This window comes from Hypanus sabinus, chromosome 21 (assembly GCF_030144855.1).
Source record: "Hypanus sabinus isolate sHypSab1 chromosome 21, sHypSab1.hap1, whole genome shotgun sequence".
NCBI lineage: Eukaryota > Metazoa > Chordata > Chondrichthyes > Myliobatiformes > Dasyatidae > Hypanus > Hypanus sabinus.
In genome coordinates this window covers 36,598,959-36,621,164 of record NC_082726.1, presented here as the reverse complement: position 1 = coordinate 36,621,164, position 22,206 = coordinate 36,598,959, and the positions used below count along the sequence as shown (strand labels likewise).

At 40.8% G+C, this 22,206-nt stretch overlaps 1 protein-coding gene and 1 long non-coding RNA gene across 2 annotated transcripts in view; one reads left to right on the top strand and one right to left on the bottom strand.

Moving 5' to 3' along the window:
• Positions 1 to 22,206, bottom strand: part of LOC132378968 (uncharacterized) — a 104,861-nt gene that overhangs the window by 67,736 nt on the left and 14,919 nt on the right. The gene's annotated exons all lie outside the window — the stretch shown is intronic.
• Positions 282 to 14,734, top strand: LOC132378960 (acyl-CoA desaturase-like). The gene is made up of 5 exons (XM_059946346.1): positions 282 to 791; positions 1,186 to 1,316; positions 4,716 to 4,921; positions 6,962 to 7,194; positions 12,108 to 14,734. Exons 1-5 carry the CDS (start codon positions 398 to 400, stop codon positions 12,305 to 12,307), a joined length of 1,164 nt encoding a protein of 387 aa, XP_059802329.1. The 5' UTR covers positions 282 to 397; the 3' UTR covers positions 12,308 to 14,734.

The following is a 22,206-nucleotide window of genomic DNA, read 5'->3' as shown; positions in this document are numbered from 1 at the left end:
CAGGACCTGCAGGAAATCCTGGCACAATGACCCACATTTTCCTTGGGTTACTGCAGGACGTTGACTCGCCCGCTCAGGTGATGCTTCAATGCCTCCAACCAGAAAGGCATGTTGCCTTACAACAACTAAAAATTAATGAATGCTGCAACATCAATACGTGAAATTCTAAATCTATTTTTAAAGTTTTTAAATAAATTTAGATTAATTTTCTGCATTAATTGAAAATTTATAAGCTACTCCGCCCTCATTTAATGCATAATTCAAAAATTGCATTGCGTTGCGCGTATATTAGATATGCAATTGCTTCTATACGAGAGTGTTGCAAGCATAACATGCCACCAATATAGAACCAATCAGGACTGGGGTGTGGTGGTACCAAACCAAGCTGGACCAATGAATGCGATGCGATTCCGTCTTCCGAAAAGTATCAGCCGGCTGCTTTATTGATCATCTTCATCCCCACTTGTCTATCAGTATCTGGAAAGCAGCGCAGCGCCACAGACGGGGATCTGGAGTTCCTTCATCTGCAATTTGCCGCGGCGACATGACTACCACCGCCCACAGTCAGAACCAAGCACCGGCTGTCGACTCCGAGCACCCGACCCCGTCGGACTTCCTGGCCGACCGTCCGCTGGTCGACGATGCCTTCGACACCACGTATGTGGAAAAGAAAACTAAGCCACCCATGAGGCTGGTGTGGCGGAATATCTTCCTGATGGGGGCCCTCCATCTCTCGGCACTCTACGCCGTCACCCTGATGCCTTCTGCCAAGCCTCTGACCTGGCTTTGGAGTAAGGATAACCTTTTATTTTATAAATAAATCTTACAGTATTCGATATAGTTTCTTTTTTTGCAGTCATGTGTTCAAATATGAAAATTTGTAACGCTCAAGTAAAACAACATGCGTCATAGTGATTTAACCGTTGCGGTTCGATGGAAACGCTATTTAAAATTAACGTGCTGCCTGAACGGTTGGATTGGCTTCTATTCTTCGATGTAATCCAGGTGCCGAGCTCTCAATGGCGCACGGTTTCAGTATGAGTGTTCATTGCGTATTAGTATTTCGCACTATCCTTTGTTCTCTCTCTCTCTCTCTCTCCACCGTCAGTGGTGGAAAGAGGGCTGCAGTTGTTTTATCGAGGTTTTCACTGGCTGTTTCAACTGCGTCTTTTTCTTTCTCTGCAGCCGCCTTCTGCTTCTTGTTGAGCGCCCTCGGGGTGACGGCGGGCGCCCACCGACTCTGGAGTCACCGATCCTACTCTGCCACCAAGCCGCTCAGAGTGTTTCTGGCCATCGCCAATTCAATGGCTTTCCAGGTTAGGGGGGTGGGGGGGTCCGATTATAGTTTCTCGCTCAATGATTAGAATAATATAAAATTTGTCTCGGCCAAAACAAGCGTTGGGGGGGGGGGGAGGTAAATGCTAGAAGCATTTAGTAGTTAGCTGAACATAGAAACACAGTTAACTAACTCAAGCGTGCCTTTCTACAGATGACTCGTGACCTGCTTATTTCCAGGGTTTTTTTAAATTTCAGATCAATATGGCATTTTAAACCAACGGGGTCATGTTTCACTTGTTTTCCTTGCCGTCTCCATCCATTGGAGAATTTTAAACAGTGAAATAGCCTCCATCTTTGGAGCAACAGAATCATAGCGACAGAAGACTTTATTCATTAAAGGGGCGTTCTATGAATTATTAATTCTTGATGCTGAGCAGAGCCATTGATCAACTGAAGTAAATTAACGAAGGGAAGGTAGTGGGTCGGGGGAGAATAACACAAGGCTGCTTGTAACCTTGTTTCATTGCTGCCATTTACTGTTCATAGTGTGGAGCTTGTACATTCTCCCTGTAACTGTATGGGTTTCCCCCCACACAATGAAGATATGCTGGTTGGTAAGTTAATTGGTCACAGTAAATTGCTTGTGGTCTATGTGAATGTGAGTAAAAAGGTTACAGGAGAAGCTAGAGTGGGATTGCTCAAAGAGCTGGGGTATACTTGAGGGGCTGAATGGCTGCCATCAATGTTTGTAAAAAAAAAATTAGGAGCCAAAATTCTGGACCATTGATCCAGAGATGAGAGTTTAAACACCACATAGTAGTTTTTAAGAAATTGAAATTACTGTAATTTAGAATTTTAAGTTGATTCTATAATAGTAACCATGAAACTCATATAATTTGTGATTTTAAAAATACATCTGGTTCACCAATGTCCATTGAGGAAGAAAATCCTTTACCTAGAATGACCTTTTGAGTTTTCAGACCTATTAATGTTAATTCTTGGATGTACAGTAATGAGAGTACTTGACTGTCTTGCTAGTGACATCCATGTCAATGAATGAATTTTAAAAGTCATAAAACAGCAGTTTTATCTTCACTGATACATCAGAATGTCATTCCGCTTTCAATTAGTCCTGACGAAGGGTCTCGGCCCAAAATGTTGACTGTACTTCTTCCTATAGATGCTGCCTGGCCTGCTGCGTTCCACCAGCATTTTGTGTGTGTGTGTGTTGCTTGAATTTCCAGCATCTGCAGACTTCCTCAAGTTCGGAATATCATTTTACAGGTTAGAAAAAAGAACAAAGAAAAAGTAACGAAGTTAGAAATCTCCCAATGCCACTGTTGGAAGTTCCCTGTTAAAAGGAAGGCTCAAGATTCCTGGGGGTTTGGGACATTCTGTACTGTCCATGGGATTGTAGCTCAATAAAATCTGATCAATGCTGTCATGGCTACAGTTGATAGTGCCCTTGGGAAGTGTTTAAAATAGTTGGACAGGAATGGGAACCTCAGTTTTAAATGGGAAGAGTGGGATGGGGAGGCCATTGATTTACTGAGGAAAAATTGAAAAGCCAAAGTTAGAAAATACAGAAATGAAGTCTAGTCGCACTAAAATGCGTGGTGATTTTTAAAGCTTTTTTTTAAGTAATAGCTAAAGTAAGGGACAAGTCCAGAAGTTTCACGTCTTGGTTAGATGAGATGGAGGTATAGCAACATTAGCTAAAGAAACAATCACTGATATTATAAGGGCCATGGTGAAGATATTTGGATTGAAGAGCAGAAGAAAACACATTTGAAAGCAAACTACATACTTCCCAACAGTCTGAGTCGAGGGCAGTAATAGTGGAAAATTAGTTATCCTCAAACTGGGATACAGTCAGTGGGGGGAAAAGCAGTGTGAGCACAGCAGTGGGAGAAGGATTTTATAGCTAGAATGTTAAAGTCCACCAAGAAGGTGGTCATTTCTTGATTTGTTTTTGGGAAATGAAGCTCTGCAAAGGGAAGGAGTATCAATGAGGGCATTCTGTTAGTTTAACATGGTTATGAAAGAAAGCAAGATTAAATGCGAGCAAAATTACCAGGTGAAGCCCAGTCAGGCTGAAATGAATTGGGGAAAGGCTGCTTGAAATTAATAGGAATTTAAGAGGTTGTTTGAGAGATTTGGAGTAGACATATTCTCATAAGGGCAACCAAAACTTGTCTTCTAGATAATTACATGCATGAGGGTAGAATAATCAAAAGGAGAAGTATTGGGGTCTCCCTACCTTCTGTCCAAGACCTCTTTCAGAGACGATGCCTCCAGAAGACACGGTACATCATTAAAGACCCCTCACACCCTCTCCATGAATTGTTTGTTCTTCTGCCGTCAGGTAAACATTACAAGAGCATCAAAAATAAAACCACAAGGCTACTAAACAGCTTCCTCCCACAGGCAGTCAGACTGCTAAATATTTGCTCTACCTGACTCTGCTTTGGACACTTAACTTGTTTTTAACTGACTGTGGCTGTTGTGTTTTACTATTTATTGTTATGTTTATTATTTAGTGTTGCGTTTGTTATGTTATGATTGCACTGCTCCCGGGAAACGCTGTCTCATTCTGCCCTGCAGAGCTGATGTATGGTTAGAATGACAATAAGTTTTTGAATCTTTAACCATCCCATAAGCATATTGAATAGCCTGTTGAACACTCAACTCCTCCACTCATGATCAGGCCATTTATTCTGCATCTTCACAACTTGTAGCTCTTCCTGAATGCCATGAATTTTCACTTGTTTAGTCAATCACAGGGCCTTGCAAAAAAAATCACAATATACAGAATTCACTACTTACTATCAGCTAAAAAATAAGTAAATCAGACACAACTTTTCCCAAAATACTAATGTTGGAAATCTGAAATGAATTCTGTAAATACAATGCAGATCAGGGATCATATGGGGAGAGAAAGGGCGGAAATAAAACTAGGATAAGCTGGAACATCCTGCATGGCCACTGTCCTGTTCTGACACAAAGTGTAAAAGTTTTCTAATTGTGAAATTCATCAAGTTGGTCCTCTGGAGTTGTTTATCATTTGTGGTGAAAACTCTTTGACCTGAAACGATAACTAATGATAACAGTGTGCGTGCTACAAACATGAGAAAATCTGTAGATGCTGGAAATCTGAGGCAAAACATCCAAAATGCTGGAGGAACTCAGCAGGCTGAGCAGCATCTATGGAAGTGAATAATCAGTCGACGTTTCAGGCAGAGACCCTTCATCAGGACTGCTATGTGTACATGGTATTGGTTAGCTGGTGTGAGAAGGAATGCTGTAAACTAATAGACTTCAGGTAGGAATGTTCTGGCAGCATTGGATGGTAAGATGCATCGTGGAGGAAGGGGTAAAGGAAAGACATATGAATTGCCTGTGTTGCATTTACTAACTTAATTTTCCTTTTCATTTAGAACCATATTTATGAATGGGCAAGAGACCATCGGGTTCATCATAAGTTCTCTGAGACAGATGCTGACCCTCACAACGCCTCCCGTGGTTTTTTCTTTTCCCACGTTGGTTGGCTGATGGTTCGGAAGCATCCAGATGTGATTGAGAAGGGGAAGAAGCTGAATCTTAGTGATCTGAAGGCAGACCCTGTTGTCATGTTTCAGAAAAAGTTAGTAGTACTTCTAGTGTCTGCAAGTTTTGCATGTGATAATGTTAAACATAAGATACTCCAAGTGACACAATTTTTGTCCAATCCAATGATGAAATGCTGATCCATTCTGTTACTCATTCCAGCTTCATAGAAACCTGATGCATATTTGCCTGTGGTTCAGCATGGTTTGGGTGCAATAGGAGGACACAAGTATCTATGCATAACTAAGGGTAGAGTGTAGAATATGGGAACATTGGGACTTTTAAGTTTAGAGCTATGACCATACTGAAGCAGAATGGCAGGAACTTACCTTTGCAACAGGGTTCCCAACTTTTTTATGGCATGGACCCATACCATTAACCAAGGGGTCTGTGGGCTCCAGGTTAGGGACCCCCTGTTCTTCAACTTGTAATGTGAAATACTGAAGGTTGATACCAGATCTGACATAGTACTTAAATCCTAGTTTTAAGGCAGCATTAATTAAGTACACAGTATGCACAGCTATTTAATATAGTCAAGTCTGGTGATGGGTATTGGATATGGAATACACGTTCCTCACTGCATCTTTGAGCTTTCTGAATTTGTGGAGAATTGTGTTTGACCCTGAAGAGCAGATTTGTTCATTTTTAATGTGATCTGCCTCCTTTTTACAAGTTGAAAATGGGTTTCAATGAAAATAGCAAATGTTATCTTGAAAAAAAGTTTGGATGCTCACTATGCCAAGCTGTCCAGACATAGCTCACTCTAATAGTTGCATTAAGTTAGATTTTGAGCTGCATTATTGTGTGAGAAGAATTGACTAGAAACCCAATGCAGCAACCAGTCTTCAGCAGAAAGTTTTCTATTGCCCCAATAACTGTCAAACTTTGGAATTTAGTATATGTGGTGCACACTGAACTCTTGGAATGAAAGCCAGAAAAAAGTTGCCCGTTATCTTTACAGCAACTAATGAGAGCAAGAGTGCACCAGGGCTCCTTGGAACTAGAGGCTGTCTCTGCTATCTGTGTACCACCTGATTTGTTCAGCTACCTTGGAATGCAGTGAGATATGTTCTTAGTCCCAACTGAAAAATGGAATTAGATTGCCTTGGCAAGCTGGTTTTTCTAGCTTGGCTCTGCCTACAAGAATGCTGAGGCTGTTTAAGTGTTATATTTCCAGCTGCAATTTACTGTAAACATATTTCAGTTTGTCTTAATGGGATGAATACTTAATAATTGCCTCAATTAGTATTTGATCAAAAATGATTGTGGCAGCTACACTAGGGCCATTAAGAGTAGTTTTGCCTGAAAACATTTCAGGGTATCTCTAAGCTTTATGGTAGTTTGGAAGCTAATTTATACAAGGCAAGGTAGATAAAACCATTGGTTAATGTTTATTTTCCAATCAATCACTGGAGGGGAATCCCATGTTTCTTGAGATAACTTCCTGCTGATAGGGTTTCCAATTGTAACACCTTCTCCTCCCCCCCCCCCCCCCCCAAAAGTGTCAGGTAGTTGATTATACAGCACTCCATGTTACTGTTGACCTAGGTATGGTTATTGGATCTCTTGAGTGGGACTTGAAAGCTTTCTGACCTCATTTGTTAACTGAACCTCAGTATATTGAGTTAACCACAATCTGGGACAGGAATTAATGGTACAACATTAGTGAGTTTTTTTCTTTTTAAACAATCCAGCAGCTCCACTGCTTGACAGTGTATGAGGTATCTTATAGTTTACTACTAAAAACTGAGTTATTAGTTTGGTATTGTAGTTGTCATCACTTTGCCCAGTTTTCAGCTGAGGATATACTGTGCTGCAGTGGGTAGAATAAATGAAGGCGCAGAGCGACTTGCAAGTATTGCAAGAGTATCGGGTTTGGATCAAGAAATGTCTTTATGTAGAGAGACTGAATTGTACGTTTTCAGTTTGAGGGTTTTTCGCTATAGATGCTCATTTGCCTATACAATAACCATTTGACAACCAGTTATAGCAATTTGCATCCAGCCAATCACAATGTCAGTGTACTTAATCATCAATTCTGGGAATTCTTCTTGTAACAAGTGCCACCCTCTTTCAGGTACTATAAACCCTCTGTGGTGCTACTGTGCTTTGCCCTCCCAACGTTTGTTCCCTGGTACTTCTGGAATGAAACACTTTGGAATTCCTACTTCCTGGCTGCCATCCTGCGGTACACGTTAGTGTTGAATGCCACCTGGCTGGTGAACAGCGCAGCTCACATGTTTGGCAATCGACCTTATGACCGAACAATTAATCCCCGGGAGAACAGATTTGTCGCATTTGGGGCAATAGGTAAGAAACCTGCCTGATTTTGCATAAATATCTGGTCCTCCAATGGACACTATCTGCACTTCCAATTTTATCCAATTTCCTTTCAGATCTTTACAACTTCAGTTGCTGCTGATATTCATGTAGCCATTTCTGCTTGGCTGTCAGTTTTTCCTGTCCACGGCAATGCTTATTTGGCGACTTTATCCTTAAGCTAATCTAGTCAACTGTTGTACAAATATAATCAGACATAACTTTTGACTTTGCTATCAAAGGATCTATTAAGAAGGTATGACCAGAAGTTTGGTCAGATTTCTTGAAGGTGAATCTTACAAGAGAGTTCAGAGTATGGAGCATGGGCATCCGAAGCCACAAATGGTAAATAGAGACAAGCCAGGATGCACAGACTGCCAGAACTGGATGTGGAGGGGCTTGAGGGCTGTAGAGTTGCAGAGGATCCAGAAACTCTGCATCAGGTCTTGGAGAAATGGTTTTAAATCCAAAACTTCCTGAGAGAAGAACCATGGTGAGAACAAGTGATGAATGAATGGTTGCATTTTGGATGACATCCATTTTAGGAGGTGCTTGGTGGATAGCTGTCTTGCAGTGTGAGTCAGTTCCATAATAATCCTAGACTACCTTTATTTATTGAGTTACAATGCTAAATAGCCCCTTCCAATCCTTCAAGCCACACTGCATCAACCACCTATTTAATCCTAGCTTTATCAGGGGATGATTTACCATGTCCAGTTAACCTGCCAACCAGTACATCTTTGGACTGTGGGAGGAAACCCATGTGGTCATGGGAAGAACGTACAAAATCCTTATTGGCAGTGCTGGGAATTGAACCCAGGTCTCTAGTACTGTAAAGCTTTGTGCTAACTACAGACCATGCTGGCCTTTGTGTATTATCTCCTGCTAGATGATTTCTGTAGTCAATTTGGTCATTGCGCAGTTAAAAAGTGATTTCTTAAACTTGAGGGTAGAACGTATTGTCTTTTTTTGCTCACAATGTAAAGAGATTAAGAACTTGTCATTGGGTTAATGGAAGAAATGTGAACATGCCAGTAGCTCTGGCTGAGGGAATCAGTAGACTGTTACAGTGTGTCCTGCCTGAAGGCTGTTTCAATATGAAGCTACAACCGAGCACTGAGAGACTAACTTGTTGTTCATGTTATTTCCACTGTTTTTATTCCCTATTGGATTTTCAGCCCACTTAAATCGCTGAGGGAAGAACTGAATAAATATCCCCTCAGTCTCCAAAACAATCCAGCAAATCTCTGAAAAATTAGCATCTGAAACTTTGACTCTGGTCTGTAGATCAGTTTAAGTGGCCAGTGTTTCTCCTATAAGAACTGTGCCTACGGTCTGACAGTACAAATCTTGTTTTGGGTTAACTTGACAGTCTTAAGTTTTGATTAGAGTTTTGTAATTGGAAAGCTCTGATCAGTCCAGCCCTTCCAACCAACACTCAAAATAAACCACAATTTAAAACAACCAAAACTAATTTTTCCCTCATGTGGTGTAATTTGACTTCAAGGCCCTTAATGAAAGAAATTGGATAAGATTTAATTTTGCCCCCCACCCATTAATAGCTTAATAGAGATACTAAAGCTTCAAGCCTTGGAATGCCTGTAGCTTAACAGAAATGGGCTTTGAAGACTCTTAAAGAGACGTGTATAGAAGAGAATTCTAGAGTATGGAGACTTGTAAAGCCACAGCCTACCATTGTAAAAATTCAATAAGGGTTGTAATGCTGGATTTGCTTATCATAAGAAAATAAATGCTGTGCTTTTGAAAGGAAATGATGGTCAATGGGCCTTGAGTAGGAAAACATTATTCACACCTCATGGACCAGTCAATATTTGAGCTGAGATTATTAACCATTAGCCATTTGCCTGTTTGAAGGTCTGATTCTGAATTGAAAGCATCTCAAAGGTCAGGGTAGCCATGTAGACTAAGGCTTTTGAGTTATTGCTGACAAAATCAACAAGATTTCATAGTGTGCCTTTAAGCTTCTGGGAGTAGGTTATCAGGCTGTGTGTGTTTCAAATAGTAAACATTTTTCCCTGAACAATTCACGTCATCTCGGCTGATGGGTTATAGGAAGTGCTGAGAGAAAAAAATCATTCTGGGATATCAGTAGGCAGTTGGCAATGTCTGTTAAAGACAGAGTTGGGTCATGGTCAGAGATTTTGTGCTACAGAAAAATGAAGGAAACAAGTTAGCCACAGTATCATTGCTCAGTGCTTGTATTGCATGGGGATAATGAAATTCAAGCTGTTTAAAATGGTTGAACTAGGGAGCAGCTGAACAGAGAAATATATTCATGCCAGTTTGCCTGGTTGGATCTGGGGAGGTTGGATCCCATTTCTGATGTGCTGAGTGTTTCCAGCATCCACCATTTTGCTTTTGTTGAAAGCAACATTCATCAGTTTGCTTCAAAACTACTTAACTGTTGTATTAGTGTCATCGACATAAACACAGAAACTGGCTCTTCGGTCTGCTGCATCCATGCTGGCTTCTTGGCACATTTAACAGATTTGTCTGCATTAGGACTGTATCCTTTTTTGACTTGCCTGTGAGCCTCCTAAATGTAGTAATTGTATTTTATTCTACCACCTAAGGCAGCATGTTCCAGATATAATTTATGCTGTGTGTGTATATGAAAGAATTTGCCCCCATATCCCACTTTAAAACTCCTCACCTTGAACCTATCCTTTTTGATAATCCTACCATGAAAAAGGGTTTTGACTAATGCTTCTCTTCATTTTGTATACCTTGATTATCTTCACTCCAGGGTAGTCTAGCCATCCTGACTAAATCCTCCAATCTCAGCTGTGTGTGTGTGTTGTACTTCTATTAATGTAAACCCATCAAGACCATTGTTATGTCTTTCTTGGCACAGAACTACCTAATGATGACTCTAGTCAAAATAGGTTTTCTGGAACATCTTGAAGAAGAGGAGTTCGGTTGATGGTGGGCAAGGAGCTAATTTTGGAGTCAAGATGAGATGCTGCATAGTTTGATTTGCAAGACTGAACTGAAGGAGTAATCAGAACCTCAGTGTTTTAAATGGAATTTTAGTTTTGAAGTGGTACCACAGATATTTAGCAAATGAACAAGTAAGGCCAGAGTACAGGCTTTTGGACAAATTCTGCTTTATGCAAAAGTGGGTGTTAAAAGTTATTCCATCTGGAACTACCAAAACGATGGATCTTCCAGACTCCACCTACTGTTTCAGTCAATGAGTCTATCCGCAAATTGCAGTTGTACAGATTTGCATTCAACAGCTTGGTATACTGTTCAGATGCCATGTTCTGGTTGTAGCACAGACACTGGCCAAGAAAGCACATTAGTACCTCTACTTCCTCAAAAGCAAAGGTAATTTGGCAAATCTCCAATGACCCAATTTTCATATGCCATAGAAAGCTCTGCAACCGGATCATTGAATGACTTGCTGAGAAAATATCTCCACACTGACAGTCAACACTGGTACACCTCAAGGATGTGTGCTTAATCCACTGCTCTACTGTCTACACCCATGACTTTGTGATTAGGCACAGCCCAAACATCTCTAAATTTGCTGATGATGCAACCATCGGCAGAATTTCAGATGGTGCTGACAAGATGTACAGGAACAAGATTGATCAGCTGGTTGAGTGGTGTTGTAACAGCAACCTTGCATTCAATGTCAGTAAGACCAAGGAATAGATAGTGGACTTCAGGAAGGGTAAGTTGAGGGAACATGCACTCGTCTTCATCAAGGGATCAATCAGCAGTGGAAAGGGTGAGCAGTTTTAGTATCAACATCTCTGAAGGTCTATCCTGGGCCCAATGTATTGATGCAGTTACAAAGAAGACAACAGTGACTGTTATTAGGAATTTTGAGGAGCTTGGCATATCACCAAAGGCACTTGCAAATTTCTGCTGATGTTCAGTGGACAGCATTCTAACTGGATGCATCACTGTCTAGTATGGAGGAGCTACTGCACAGGATCAGGAAAAGGCTGCAGAAAGTTGTAAACTCGGCAGTCTCCATCATGGGCACTAGCCTCCCTGACATCGAGGACAACTTCAAAAGGCTTTATCTATCATTAAGAACCCCCATCACCCAGGACCTGACCTCTTCTCGGAGAAGGTACAGAAGCCTGAAGAGAGGTGCTCAACATTACAGGAACAGCTTATTTCTCTCCTTCATCAGATTTCTGAATGGGCAATGAACCCATGAAAATTATTTTCCCTCTCTTTGCTCTACTTATTTAATTTATATATTGTAATTTATAGTTTGTGTATTAGAATATACAGCTGTAATAAAACAACAATTTCATGACATGTACCTGTTGTAATGAACCTAATTCTGATTTGTCCAAACTTACTGCACCCTGGCATGCAACCACTCTGCTCAAGACCACAACAAATTGCAGAGTTTTAAACACAACCCAGTCTATTGCAGAGACCTCCACTGAATCTGTCTGCACTATCTGCTTGCTGCCTCAGGAGAGCAGCCAGTGTAATCAAACACCTTTTTCACCTCAGTCATTTTTTTGCTCTCCTCCTTCCCCCACCCCCACCCCCCACATAGGATAAGATAAAAGCTTGAAGCACATATCACCAGACATAAGTTCAGTTTCTATCTCACTGTTACAAGATGCTTGTTCATGAGTTTTGTACAATAAGGATCTCTCAACATACCTTGCCATGGCCATTGAACACTGCACCACTTGTATAACTGCAGCAGTATATTCTGCATTAATTTTTCATTTTGTGCTATCTTGATGTAAAAGGAGGGATGTCTCAGTGGCATGTATAACGGAAGTTTTTTTTCCATACCCTATTTTGGTACTTGTTATAATAATAAACTAATTGACAATTAATTGTATTTCTGGATACTGCTAGTAAATTGGTTTTGACAAGTTTCTTATCCTGCTTTACAGGAGAAGGTTTCCACAACTACCACCACACGTTCCCGTATGACTACTCGACCAGTGAGTATGGCTGGAGAGGGAACATCACCACCTGCTTCATCGATGCTGTGTGTTGGCTTGGGCTGGCCAGTAATTGTAAGAAGGCCCCGCGGGAGGTGATTACGGCCCGCAGGCGGAGAACTGGTGATGGCAGCATCAGAAGTGGCTGAGCGTGCTTGAATGACCAGACTGTCACGTACTCTGTTGCTCCCCCAATGCCAAAGACTCCACCAGTCACGAAGGCAATTTTGTCAGCAGTTATTAATTTTAAGGTGGAATCCTTTTAAGAAGTCTCTTCTATCCACATACCAGTAAACTGATGAAAGACTTAAGAATAGAAGGCAGCTTTAAATATAACAATTGTGCTTCATTGTTGATAGTAGACATGGTTCATGCTGAATTTTGGAATTGGCACCTTGCTGAAAGGTAATCTTTGGGGCATCAGGTATACAGCTTGTTGTAACCAGAACTGTTTAGTACCAATGTGTTAGCATTGTAAGCTTCCAACCCCCTTCTACACATACCCCTGCTTCAAAGATTCCTTACACAGGTAACAGATTTTGCATTTAAAGGATTCCATCTTAACTCCCTCCTCAGACGGGTGCGAGGGATACAAATTTAAAACAAAAACCTGGATCAGAGGGAAGTACTTTTGCAAATATTTGGCACCAAATGCCAGCATTAATGATACTGAAAATGATTTGGATTGAGATTGAGGTGCCTCAAATTCTGGCTACTCCAGTCATTTCAAAAGTTGATGGCATGCCGTTCATTACTGTCTGTTCAACATTTCAAGTATGTCACATTCAGTAACCATGCAGTATATCACTTTTACCCATTGCCTTTTATAATTTTTGATTTTCTTTAAGTTTGTAGTTACAAATTCTGTATCCTAGATCATTAGTTTAATTTTTTTTTATGTATTTTGTCAACATTTGAGTGGAGTATTGGCCTTAAGATCACACAATCGGTTCAATCCACAACCTTCATCTCCCTTCATGCTGACCAGTAATATTGTTTTTGACCCAAGAAAGACAAATGTTACTAACTTTTTTTTTGTGCATCAAACATTCAACACTACTGCATTTTCCCCATTCCCCTCTCCACATTTTCTCATGAACATAAATAACAGTTCTAATAAACTGAAAGCCAGAGTTTAGCTTCCTTTACAGGGGAACGGGGAGAATTGAGCATTAGCACACATTGTGCTCTGTACACTTGGATGATGATTGATATGATAGACACTTCACACCAAATTTTACCGAGGGTGAGGATCTACCTGCACCAAACACAATCTTTGTTTCAAATAATTCAGTGTATCGATGTACAGGATTGCCTGTGGACTATTTTCTCTCTGGAGATGGAACTTAGATGGTCAAGAATGTATTGTATATGAAGTTTCCTTTTGAAAGATGCTTTATTCTGAGTTTTTTTTTCCCAAGTCTTTGAATTTCCTTTTTGGTGTAAGGTGTGATGCCATTGTTGTATTTTGTGAGACTGAATGTTGTGCTTCAATAATCATGCTGAAATACTAATATAAAACACTGCAGGAAAAAAAAACTCGCTGTTGAAAACTGTCCCAGGTCTCCAGGGTTGATTCAAGTTTCCTAAAAACCAGCTTGCTGCACAACGTTGTTCCAGAACCTCTGATGCAGCAGTTCTTGCATCCTCCCACAGTACAATATGAGCTGCAGTGAATGCAGAGTAGGTTGGGCTTTGATCCAGAAATGACCAAGCAACCATCTCGGGTGCCTCATAAATGGGTAAAGGCTGATGTCAGTTTGCTCTCTGAGCGGCAGTAATGACACAGGAGATTTTTATCCCTCCTCCAGCTCTTGCCTCTGGAATTGCTCCTTTCAAATAACCCTCCAGTGCAGAGTTAAGGAATGATTATTTTCCCCTGGATGTGGTCTGAGCATGAGTTGTTTCCAAATAGTTGGATTGAAGGGTTAAAGTAAATTCTGGTAAAGTATCAAATAGATGCTTGTAACAAAAATTTCACAGGTAATTCATTTACTTTTCCGCTTATTGCTAGTTATTGCAGGCTGACCTCGCCTAGGTTTTACACAGGTTGTGAAACTTGGTTGGGTTATGAGTTGCATTGTGCTGTGATTTAAGATATTCCTATAACTTGATGGAAGCCAAACCTATCACTTAACAATCAAAATATTCCTTTCACCTACAACCTTAATGATTCATCTTGGGAGGAATGAGGGGAGAAGGTTTAACACCAAGTTGCAGAGTTGTACTGCTCCACTGTATTTAAATGAAATGCTTACATCCCACAATAATACTGGCAATGGGTCTGCAGATGCCCAAATCTATTAAACCATGGGACACAATCCCAACTTGCCTTTGCTTGATGTATCCACTTTAACAAGAGCTTGAAGAACAACTACTAATCATGCCAATCAGCAACTCTGAGCAGAACACTCTAAAGTCAATACCCCAAAAGTGTGGCTATCTCCTGTTCACCAACACTGTAGTCTGGAACCTGCTGTGAGTCATGTTATTGTGTTGATCTTTATGCACTTGTATCAGTGCCACTTGTTCCTGTTTTAACAGAGGCAATATTTAAAATAAACAATTTAACTTCCTTTCTCTTGCATTTTATTTTTTTTATCATTTTCACTAATTGGTAGTTTGTTGGTAGAACTGTGCTCTGCCAGTGCCTTGTGTGGAAGCGCTGAGATTAAATTATTCTCACACTTCAGTGTAGGGTAATGTAATGGGTGACAGATGACACATTGTTCATAGAAACTTCTACATAATTCACAAGCATTCACGTCATTGAGTTGTGTTCACTTTAAGAGACTATATGACACAATGATGTCGGTATAAGGCAAGTGCTTTTGGTTTGTAATGGCAGAAAGCTGCAGCTTTTGTTAAGCACATAAGACTCATGTTTTATTCACTAAATCCTACAGTAGCATTCAGAATGATGTTTGAAAATAACTAGAGCTTTAGCATAACAAACTCATTGTTTCTTGCAGGTAAGTTGCTATGTTCCACACTTCTGCAGGTTTTCATTTATACTATGAATCTTTTGGGGTTTTTTATATTTAGATGAATATTCTTACCAACCTGATAGAATGCAGCAAGTCTGCTAGGAATTTCTGCAGTATGTGCACATGATCTATTGCAGTTTTAGAAATAACAAATACTCTGCTCTAATTTGTTTAATGAACTAAGTAATTATGCTGCACTTCATGTTGGTAACCTTGCATAGCTGGTGAGTCTTTGTCTTCAAAATACACAGTACAACTTTGTCTCAAATTGCTTTAGAAAGGAATGATGCCCTTAATAACGAAGGAGGACATAAGCTGGGAGCTTCCCTACCATTTTAATGCGCATCTATTTGTTCTGAACGTACTATTTGTGTCTTGGATGTCTCCCTCTCACCTGCTGCTGCTCTTCTATGTTCTAGTGAAACACAGCTCAAGTCAGTAAAATGAGCTTTGGCCCAGTTACTCTGGTCTACTATATCTTTACCCTTTCCATAATCCAAAATGAATTATGATCACCTCTCCCATGTCAACTTTTCCACACAAGTAAATCTAGAATTCTCCACCTGGTGAATTCACTGCTAGTGAGTTGCGGAGACTAGATTATTGTATTCTTAACTTAAAAGTGGATGCAGTTTTGAAAGACCTGGAAATTGAAGGCTATGGGGAACGGGTACAGAGGAAGAACAAAACTTGGAACGGGTCAGCCATGGTCGTATTGAACCACAGCCAAGTGGCCTACTCCTGTTCTTGTGGATAAGTTTCCTAGCCCTTAAGTCAAGTGCTCCTTCATCTTACCACCCCCCCCCCCCCCCAAAGCAGGTGACTGGGCTATCACATGCTTTTAGGGTGCATGTCGATGTATTTAAGTCATTTCTAAAGCTTTCTATTCCCCATACTTCTGGTGCTCTCTTCCCAGTTACTCTTAGAATAATTAAAATCTTCAACTAGTCCTACCATGTTGTCTTTATCTCAAAAATCTGCTTAAGTAACGACTTGCTCATTAATTTTGTTGTGACTGGATGGTCTAGACTACGCTCCTATCAATATAATTGTTGCTTGTTTGAGCTATCAGATAAGACCTCCTTTGTAATTTCTGTTTCTTGGTGTCTTCTCAGCTCTAACTTCCTTCACCAATATTTCCTCACCCCTCTTGCTATACTTCACATTCTCATCTGAAAACCCTGTAACCTTTGTTCCTGCTCATATTGCCATAATGACCAGAGTCTGTATAGTTCCTGTTGGTCTGTGGTCTCCATTCATCACCTTTGCTGCCTAATTATCATTAAGAGCAAACAGATCCAAGCCTGTTTAAAAGTCCTCACCAGCACTAGCAAGCCACCTTTGCCAGGAAGTAGATCCCAGCCCTGTTGAACATCTCCATGACTCAGTGATTTAGAGCTCAATTTATTTGGCCATTATTTGTAAGTTATTGGTTTTTTTGAGTCCATTAGATTAGAAGTTTCTACCTTTTAGGTCCTGTGCATTTGCCTATTACCTAGATTACTTAAATGTACCAGCAAGTTCTTACCAATATGATCTTGGACAGCAAGAAAGCAAGCCCTTTTGTTCAACTGGTCCATGCTGAGTACGACGATTTCAAGCTCTTCCATACATTTGGCCCAGATCCTTCTAAATCATTTTTATCCATGTACCTGTCCAACCCCTTGGACTATCCCTGAGCTTAGCACCTGGAACACATACTTGTGTCCATAGAAGCAGCTATCTGCCCTGCTAACTACTGAATCCCCAATCACTGCAGAACTCTATTCTGTACAGCTGAATTGACTTCGGTTCTACTCCCATCATCTCTGGTACTCGGGAGACAATACTTTCTTTGGTTACCAGCCCTCAGTTCCCTCGCTGCCTGCAATGTGGTTCTTTACGACTGTAGTCCCCACTCCCAGAGCTCACCAACCAGCCATTTTTGATATCCCCAGGAAGACATGCACCTTCGGGGTAAGGCCCCGAAGTGAACCAAATCCAAGCTGGTGTCACCGACAGAGGCGTCACAGGAGGACAAAGTCGCAACAGCGCATGCAGCTGTCGAAGGCCTCTACTTGGGCGATCACTCTCCCTCTCTTTCGATGGTGGGGAAGAGTTCACTGCCGATTTGCAAGTCGGAGAAACTCAGAATAAAAGTGGCATTATAAAAGCAAACTATAAAACTGAAACAGCGACTGCTTGTTTTGTTGGTCTCCCCTCACTCTGGAAAGGATGACACCTCTCTGTCCCTTGTTAGGGAGAGAGCCTGCAGCATATCAAATTGCCGGGTGAAGAATAGTTTGTGTTGGACTGCAGATCATGGTCTCTCTTTAGGGGCTTTGCTATTGCTTGGTGGGTGCTGATGCTTCTTGCTGAAATAAGTTGGGGGGAGGACTTAGGTTCTGCTGCTGCTTGTGTGTGAGAGGGGGCTTTGGGGTTCTGGTGTTTCCTGTCATTCATTCTCAGGGGTTCTCATCTGTTTTCTTGGATGTCTGCGAAGAGTAAGAATTTCAGGTTGTATACTGTATACATTCTCTGAAATTAAATGGAACCACTGAAAATGCTTAAACAGCGGGGCAACCACATCCTAGAATGTGCAAAGCTTAAAATGCTTAGTCTTGTGAAAGCGCCATACTGATGCAAGCTATTGCTAAATAACTGTATGTTCACCTTGCTTAATTAGACTGTGCAACAGTTCTCTCAGTTTGGACACGGATCTCTAATTTTCTGTATGAAGGACCTTGGAGAGCTGGCTTGGATGTGTCCTTGTTTAACCTGGTACCTAGGTCTGCCTAATAGAATTCTGACTATTTCGCATAAGTGTTTTGCTGGGCCATTTCATAGCTTGCTTTGGTCAGGAGTTATTTCTGCATCAGATAAGAAAAACAAGTTTCCTTTTCTAAAGGAAGTTGGTCAACCAGAATCATTTTATTTTATCAATCCAGCGGTTTCATGGTTACCATTAGTGATATTTTTATTACTTATTAATTAATTAACTGAATTTTCCACTTCCCAGCTGCCACAATGGAATTTGAATTAAAGTAAAATCATTAATTTCTACTCGGGTAACATTACCATTTTGCTGCTGTATTCTGGGACTTTGGAGAAACCAAACATTGGGGTGCATTTTACTTAAAGGATTGCATGTTTGAGATCCAAATATTAAATTGACATGGTGGAGTTAATTCAAGTCACCCAGAAAGTTTTGTCAATGAAGGGTCTCAACCCAAACGTCAACTGTCCATTTCCCTCCACAGATGCTACCTGACCCACTCAGTTCCTCCAGCAATTTGTTCTATTTTGCTCCAGACTACAACATTAGCAGTCTTTTATGTCTTTGTCACTTTTATTCTGCTCTAACATATTTATCTCACTACTTACTGATGACTATTAAGATTGAAACACTGAGAAATAACTAAAGTCATTTGAGCCAAGCCTAGGAATCAATCAACTTAATTCTTTCCCCTCGTTCCCTCTCTCAAAAAGACTTAATGAAATTTGTAGATGAATAAATATTTGCCTATAAGCTGTCAGCAACACACCTACATACTGGTGACTCACTTAGACATTTACTCTTTTTGCTCAATTAGTTGCCGATTCTGGGTACATCACATACAAGAATATACAGGGCCAATCAAATGTTAAATCAGTCACCATGAATTAAAAATGGACCAGAGAAGTCACTGCAAATAAGCAATTTATTAAATCGAGGCCGACACTGCTGAACACATCTAATACTGAATTAATGCTTTTGCTGAAATTGGGCTAACAGTAGTGTTCGCTGATATGAGTACTTCAGCACAACATGGTACATGGACTGAAACCTCTATCATTAATTGCACTGATAAACTTGAATGATTACGAGAACCTGTTAAGATTGCCCAGTACAAACTAGATTTAGGCCATCTTAATTTAATTTCAGAATCAGGTTTAATATCATTGGCATAAGTCATAAAATATGTGGTTTTGCAGCAGCAGTACAATGCAATGTATTTTTAAATTACAATATATATAAAATACAAAATTAAATTAAATAAGTGCAAAAAGAAATAGTGAGGTAGTGTACATGGGTTTGATAGCAGTGGGGAAGAAGCTGTTCCTAAACGTTGAGTATGCTTCTTCAGGCTCCTATACCACCTCCTTGATGGCAGCAGTGAGAAGAGGATGTGTCCTGGGTGTAGGGGTTCTTAATGATGGATGCTGCCTTTTTGAGGTATTGCCTTTTGAAGATGTCCTTGATGCTGGGGAGGCTAGAGCTCATGATGGAGCTGACTGAGTTTGCAACTTACAGCAGCATTTAAGATCCTGTGCAGTGGTCCCTCCATACCAGAGAGTGATGAAACCAGTTAAAGCGCTCTCCATGGTACATCTGTAGAAATCTGCGCATCTTTGATGACGTACCAAGTCTCCTCAAACTCCTAATGAAATATAGTCACTGTCGTAACTTATTTGTAATTGCATTAATATTTTGAACCCAGGATAGATCTTCAGAGACCTTGACACCCAGAAACTTGAAACTGCTCACCCTTTCCACACAAATCCCTCAGTGAGGAATGGTTTGTGTTTCCACGACTTCCCCCTCCTGAAGTCCACAATAATTCCTTTGGTAATATGGACATTGAAAGGATGTTAATGCGACACCACTCAACCAGCTGATTTATCCTACTCCTGTACGGCTCCTTGTCATCATTTGAAATTTTGCCACAATAGTTTTGTCATTGGAAAATTTATACATGGCATTTGAGCTGTGCCTGGACACACAGTCGTGGGTGTAGAGCAGTGTTTCCCAACTTGTGGTCCACGGACCCCTTGCTTAATAGTATTGGTCCATGGCATAAAAAAGGTTTGAAACACCTGGTGTAGAAAGAGTAGAGCAATGGGCTGAGTACACATCCTTGAGGCATGCCAGTGTTGACTATCAGCAATGAGTTGTTGATCCGCACAGACTATAGTCTCCTGATGAGTAAATCGAGGATCCAGTTGCTGAAGGAGGTACAGAGACCCAGCTTTTGGTGCTTATTGATTAGAACTGAGAGTATGATAGTGTGAAAACTGCAACAATAGGTTGTTGTCCAAGTAATCCAAAGCCAAGTGGAGAGCCAGTAAGATTGCATCTGCTGAAGACTTTGTCATGGCGATAGGACCTGGACCTACATGCAGTAGGTCCAGGTCCTTGCTTAGGCAAGAATTGATTCTAAGCCATGACCAGCCTTTGAAAGCACTTCATCACAGTAGATGTGAGTGCATCTAGGTGACAGTCATTGAGGCAGCTCATTCTGCTCTTAGGCACTGGAATGAATGTCACCCTTTAGAAGCAGGTGAGAACCTCTGACTGCAGCTGTGAGAGATTGAAAATGTCTTTGAACATTCCTGCCAGTTGGTTGGCACCGGTTTTCAGAATCTTACCAGGTTTACCATCAGGGGGTGTGATTTCAATGTACTCTTGTTATTTTGAATAACAATAATAATAATAAAATGATTTGAAAAGAAAAGGGTGTGATTTACACAGGTGATATTTTATCCTTTTCAAAGCATGTATACAAGATATTGAGCTATCTGGGAGTGAAGCATCACAGCTACTCATGATGTTAGGTTTTACCTTGAAGGACATATTTGTCTGCAGACCCTGCCAGAGCAGACGTGCACCTGATTCTGTCTCTAACTTAAATCAGAATTGATTTTTCACTCTTAAAATAGCCTTCCATACTCGGACTTACTGTATATTTCTATAATGTCACAGATCGAGACCTCAGCAGGCTATGCATCTCCTTGTTCATCCATGGCTTTTGGTTTCAGTATGTTCTCAAAAGCATGGTTTTTGATGAAATTGGTGGCAACTGAAACATATTCATTCAGATTCAAAGATGAATTCCTGAATATTGTACTGCCTGCGGACTCAAAGCAGTCATGTAAGTGCTCCTCCACCTCCCCTGACCATATCATTTTGGTCTTCACTACTGATAGTCTCTGCCTATACACGAGGAATAGCAATAGAGGACCTTCCAGAGTGCACGCATGGGATGCCATGGTAAGCCTTCTTGATGGTGGTATGATAGTGGCCCAATGTGTTGGTTCCTCTGGCTCCACAGGACATATATTGGTGGTATTGTCAGAGACTTCTTCAAATTGACCTCATTGAAATCCCCCGCAACGATAGTGAAGGCACCAGATGCACTGTTTTATAATGGCTGATTACAGAGCTCATCTCCTCCAGTACCTGCCTGATGTTGTCCTGAGGTGGAATGTACACCACTACAGATAAAATAGTTGACATTTGACCGCTATGTGTTCCAGGTCGGGTGAGCAGGACTGAGACAGAACCATCATGTCTACATACATGATAAGTTAATCATGCTGTGCTCCCCCTATCTACCTTTAAAAGATCGAACTGACCTGGTTTACAGTGAATGATGAAGCCGTCAGGCTGCTAAGCTGTATCCGAAAAAGCAGGGGATAGCCATGTTTCTGTGGAAAAAAATACACAGCAATCCCTGATGTTCCTCTGGTACTGCAATCTCTCTCTGAGGTCTTCAGTTTTATTTTCCTGAGACTGTACACCTTCTGGCAGGACAGTTAGGGGTAGAGGTCTAAGGCCGCTGTGTTTCAATCATACCTGTAGCCCATGCGTCTTCTCAGCTTCTGTTTTGTTAAAGGAGAACCAAACTAAATCTGCCACCTAGGGTCGATAAATTTTCAGGATTAATCTATTTTTTAAAGCCAATGATGTTGCTTACTCAAATACCCATGGCTGTGACTGTGCATTTCAGCTGTAGTGGTCCTAAATGGGAATATCTGATGATTCCCATCAGAGCTGAATGCTAAGAGTCCCCACTTACCAGAGTTAATTACAGCTGGCAAATAAAGGAAAATGTATAATTTTTCACCAGAAGTATCACCAGAGGAAAAGGAAAAACCTTTCTACATTTAGCCCATTAAACTTCTTCCTTCATTCAATCAGGATGTAGCTAAATGGTAGTCCAAATCAATTTTCTTCCCTTTATTCCATATATCTTGCACAGTAAAATCTACCCATATCATGTGGAACCTCAACATAGCACTTCCTGATGTCACTTATTGAC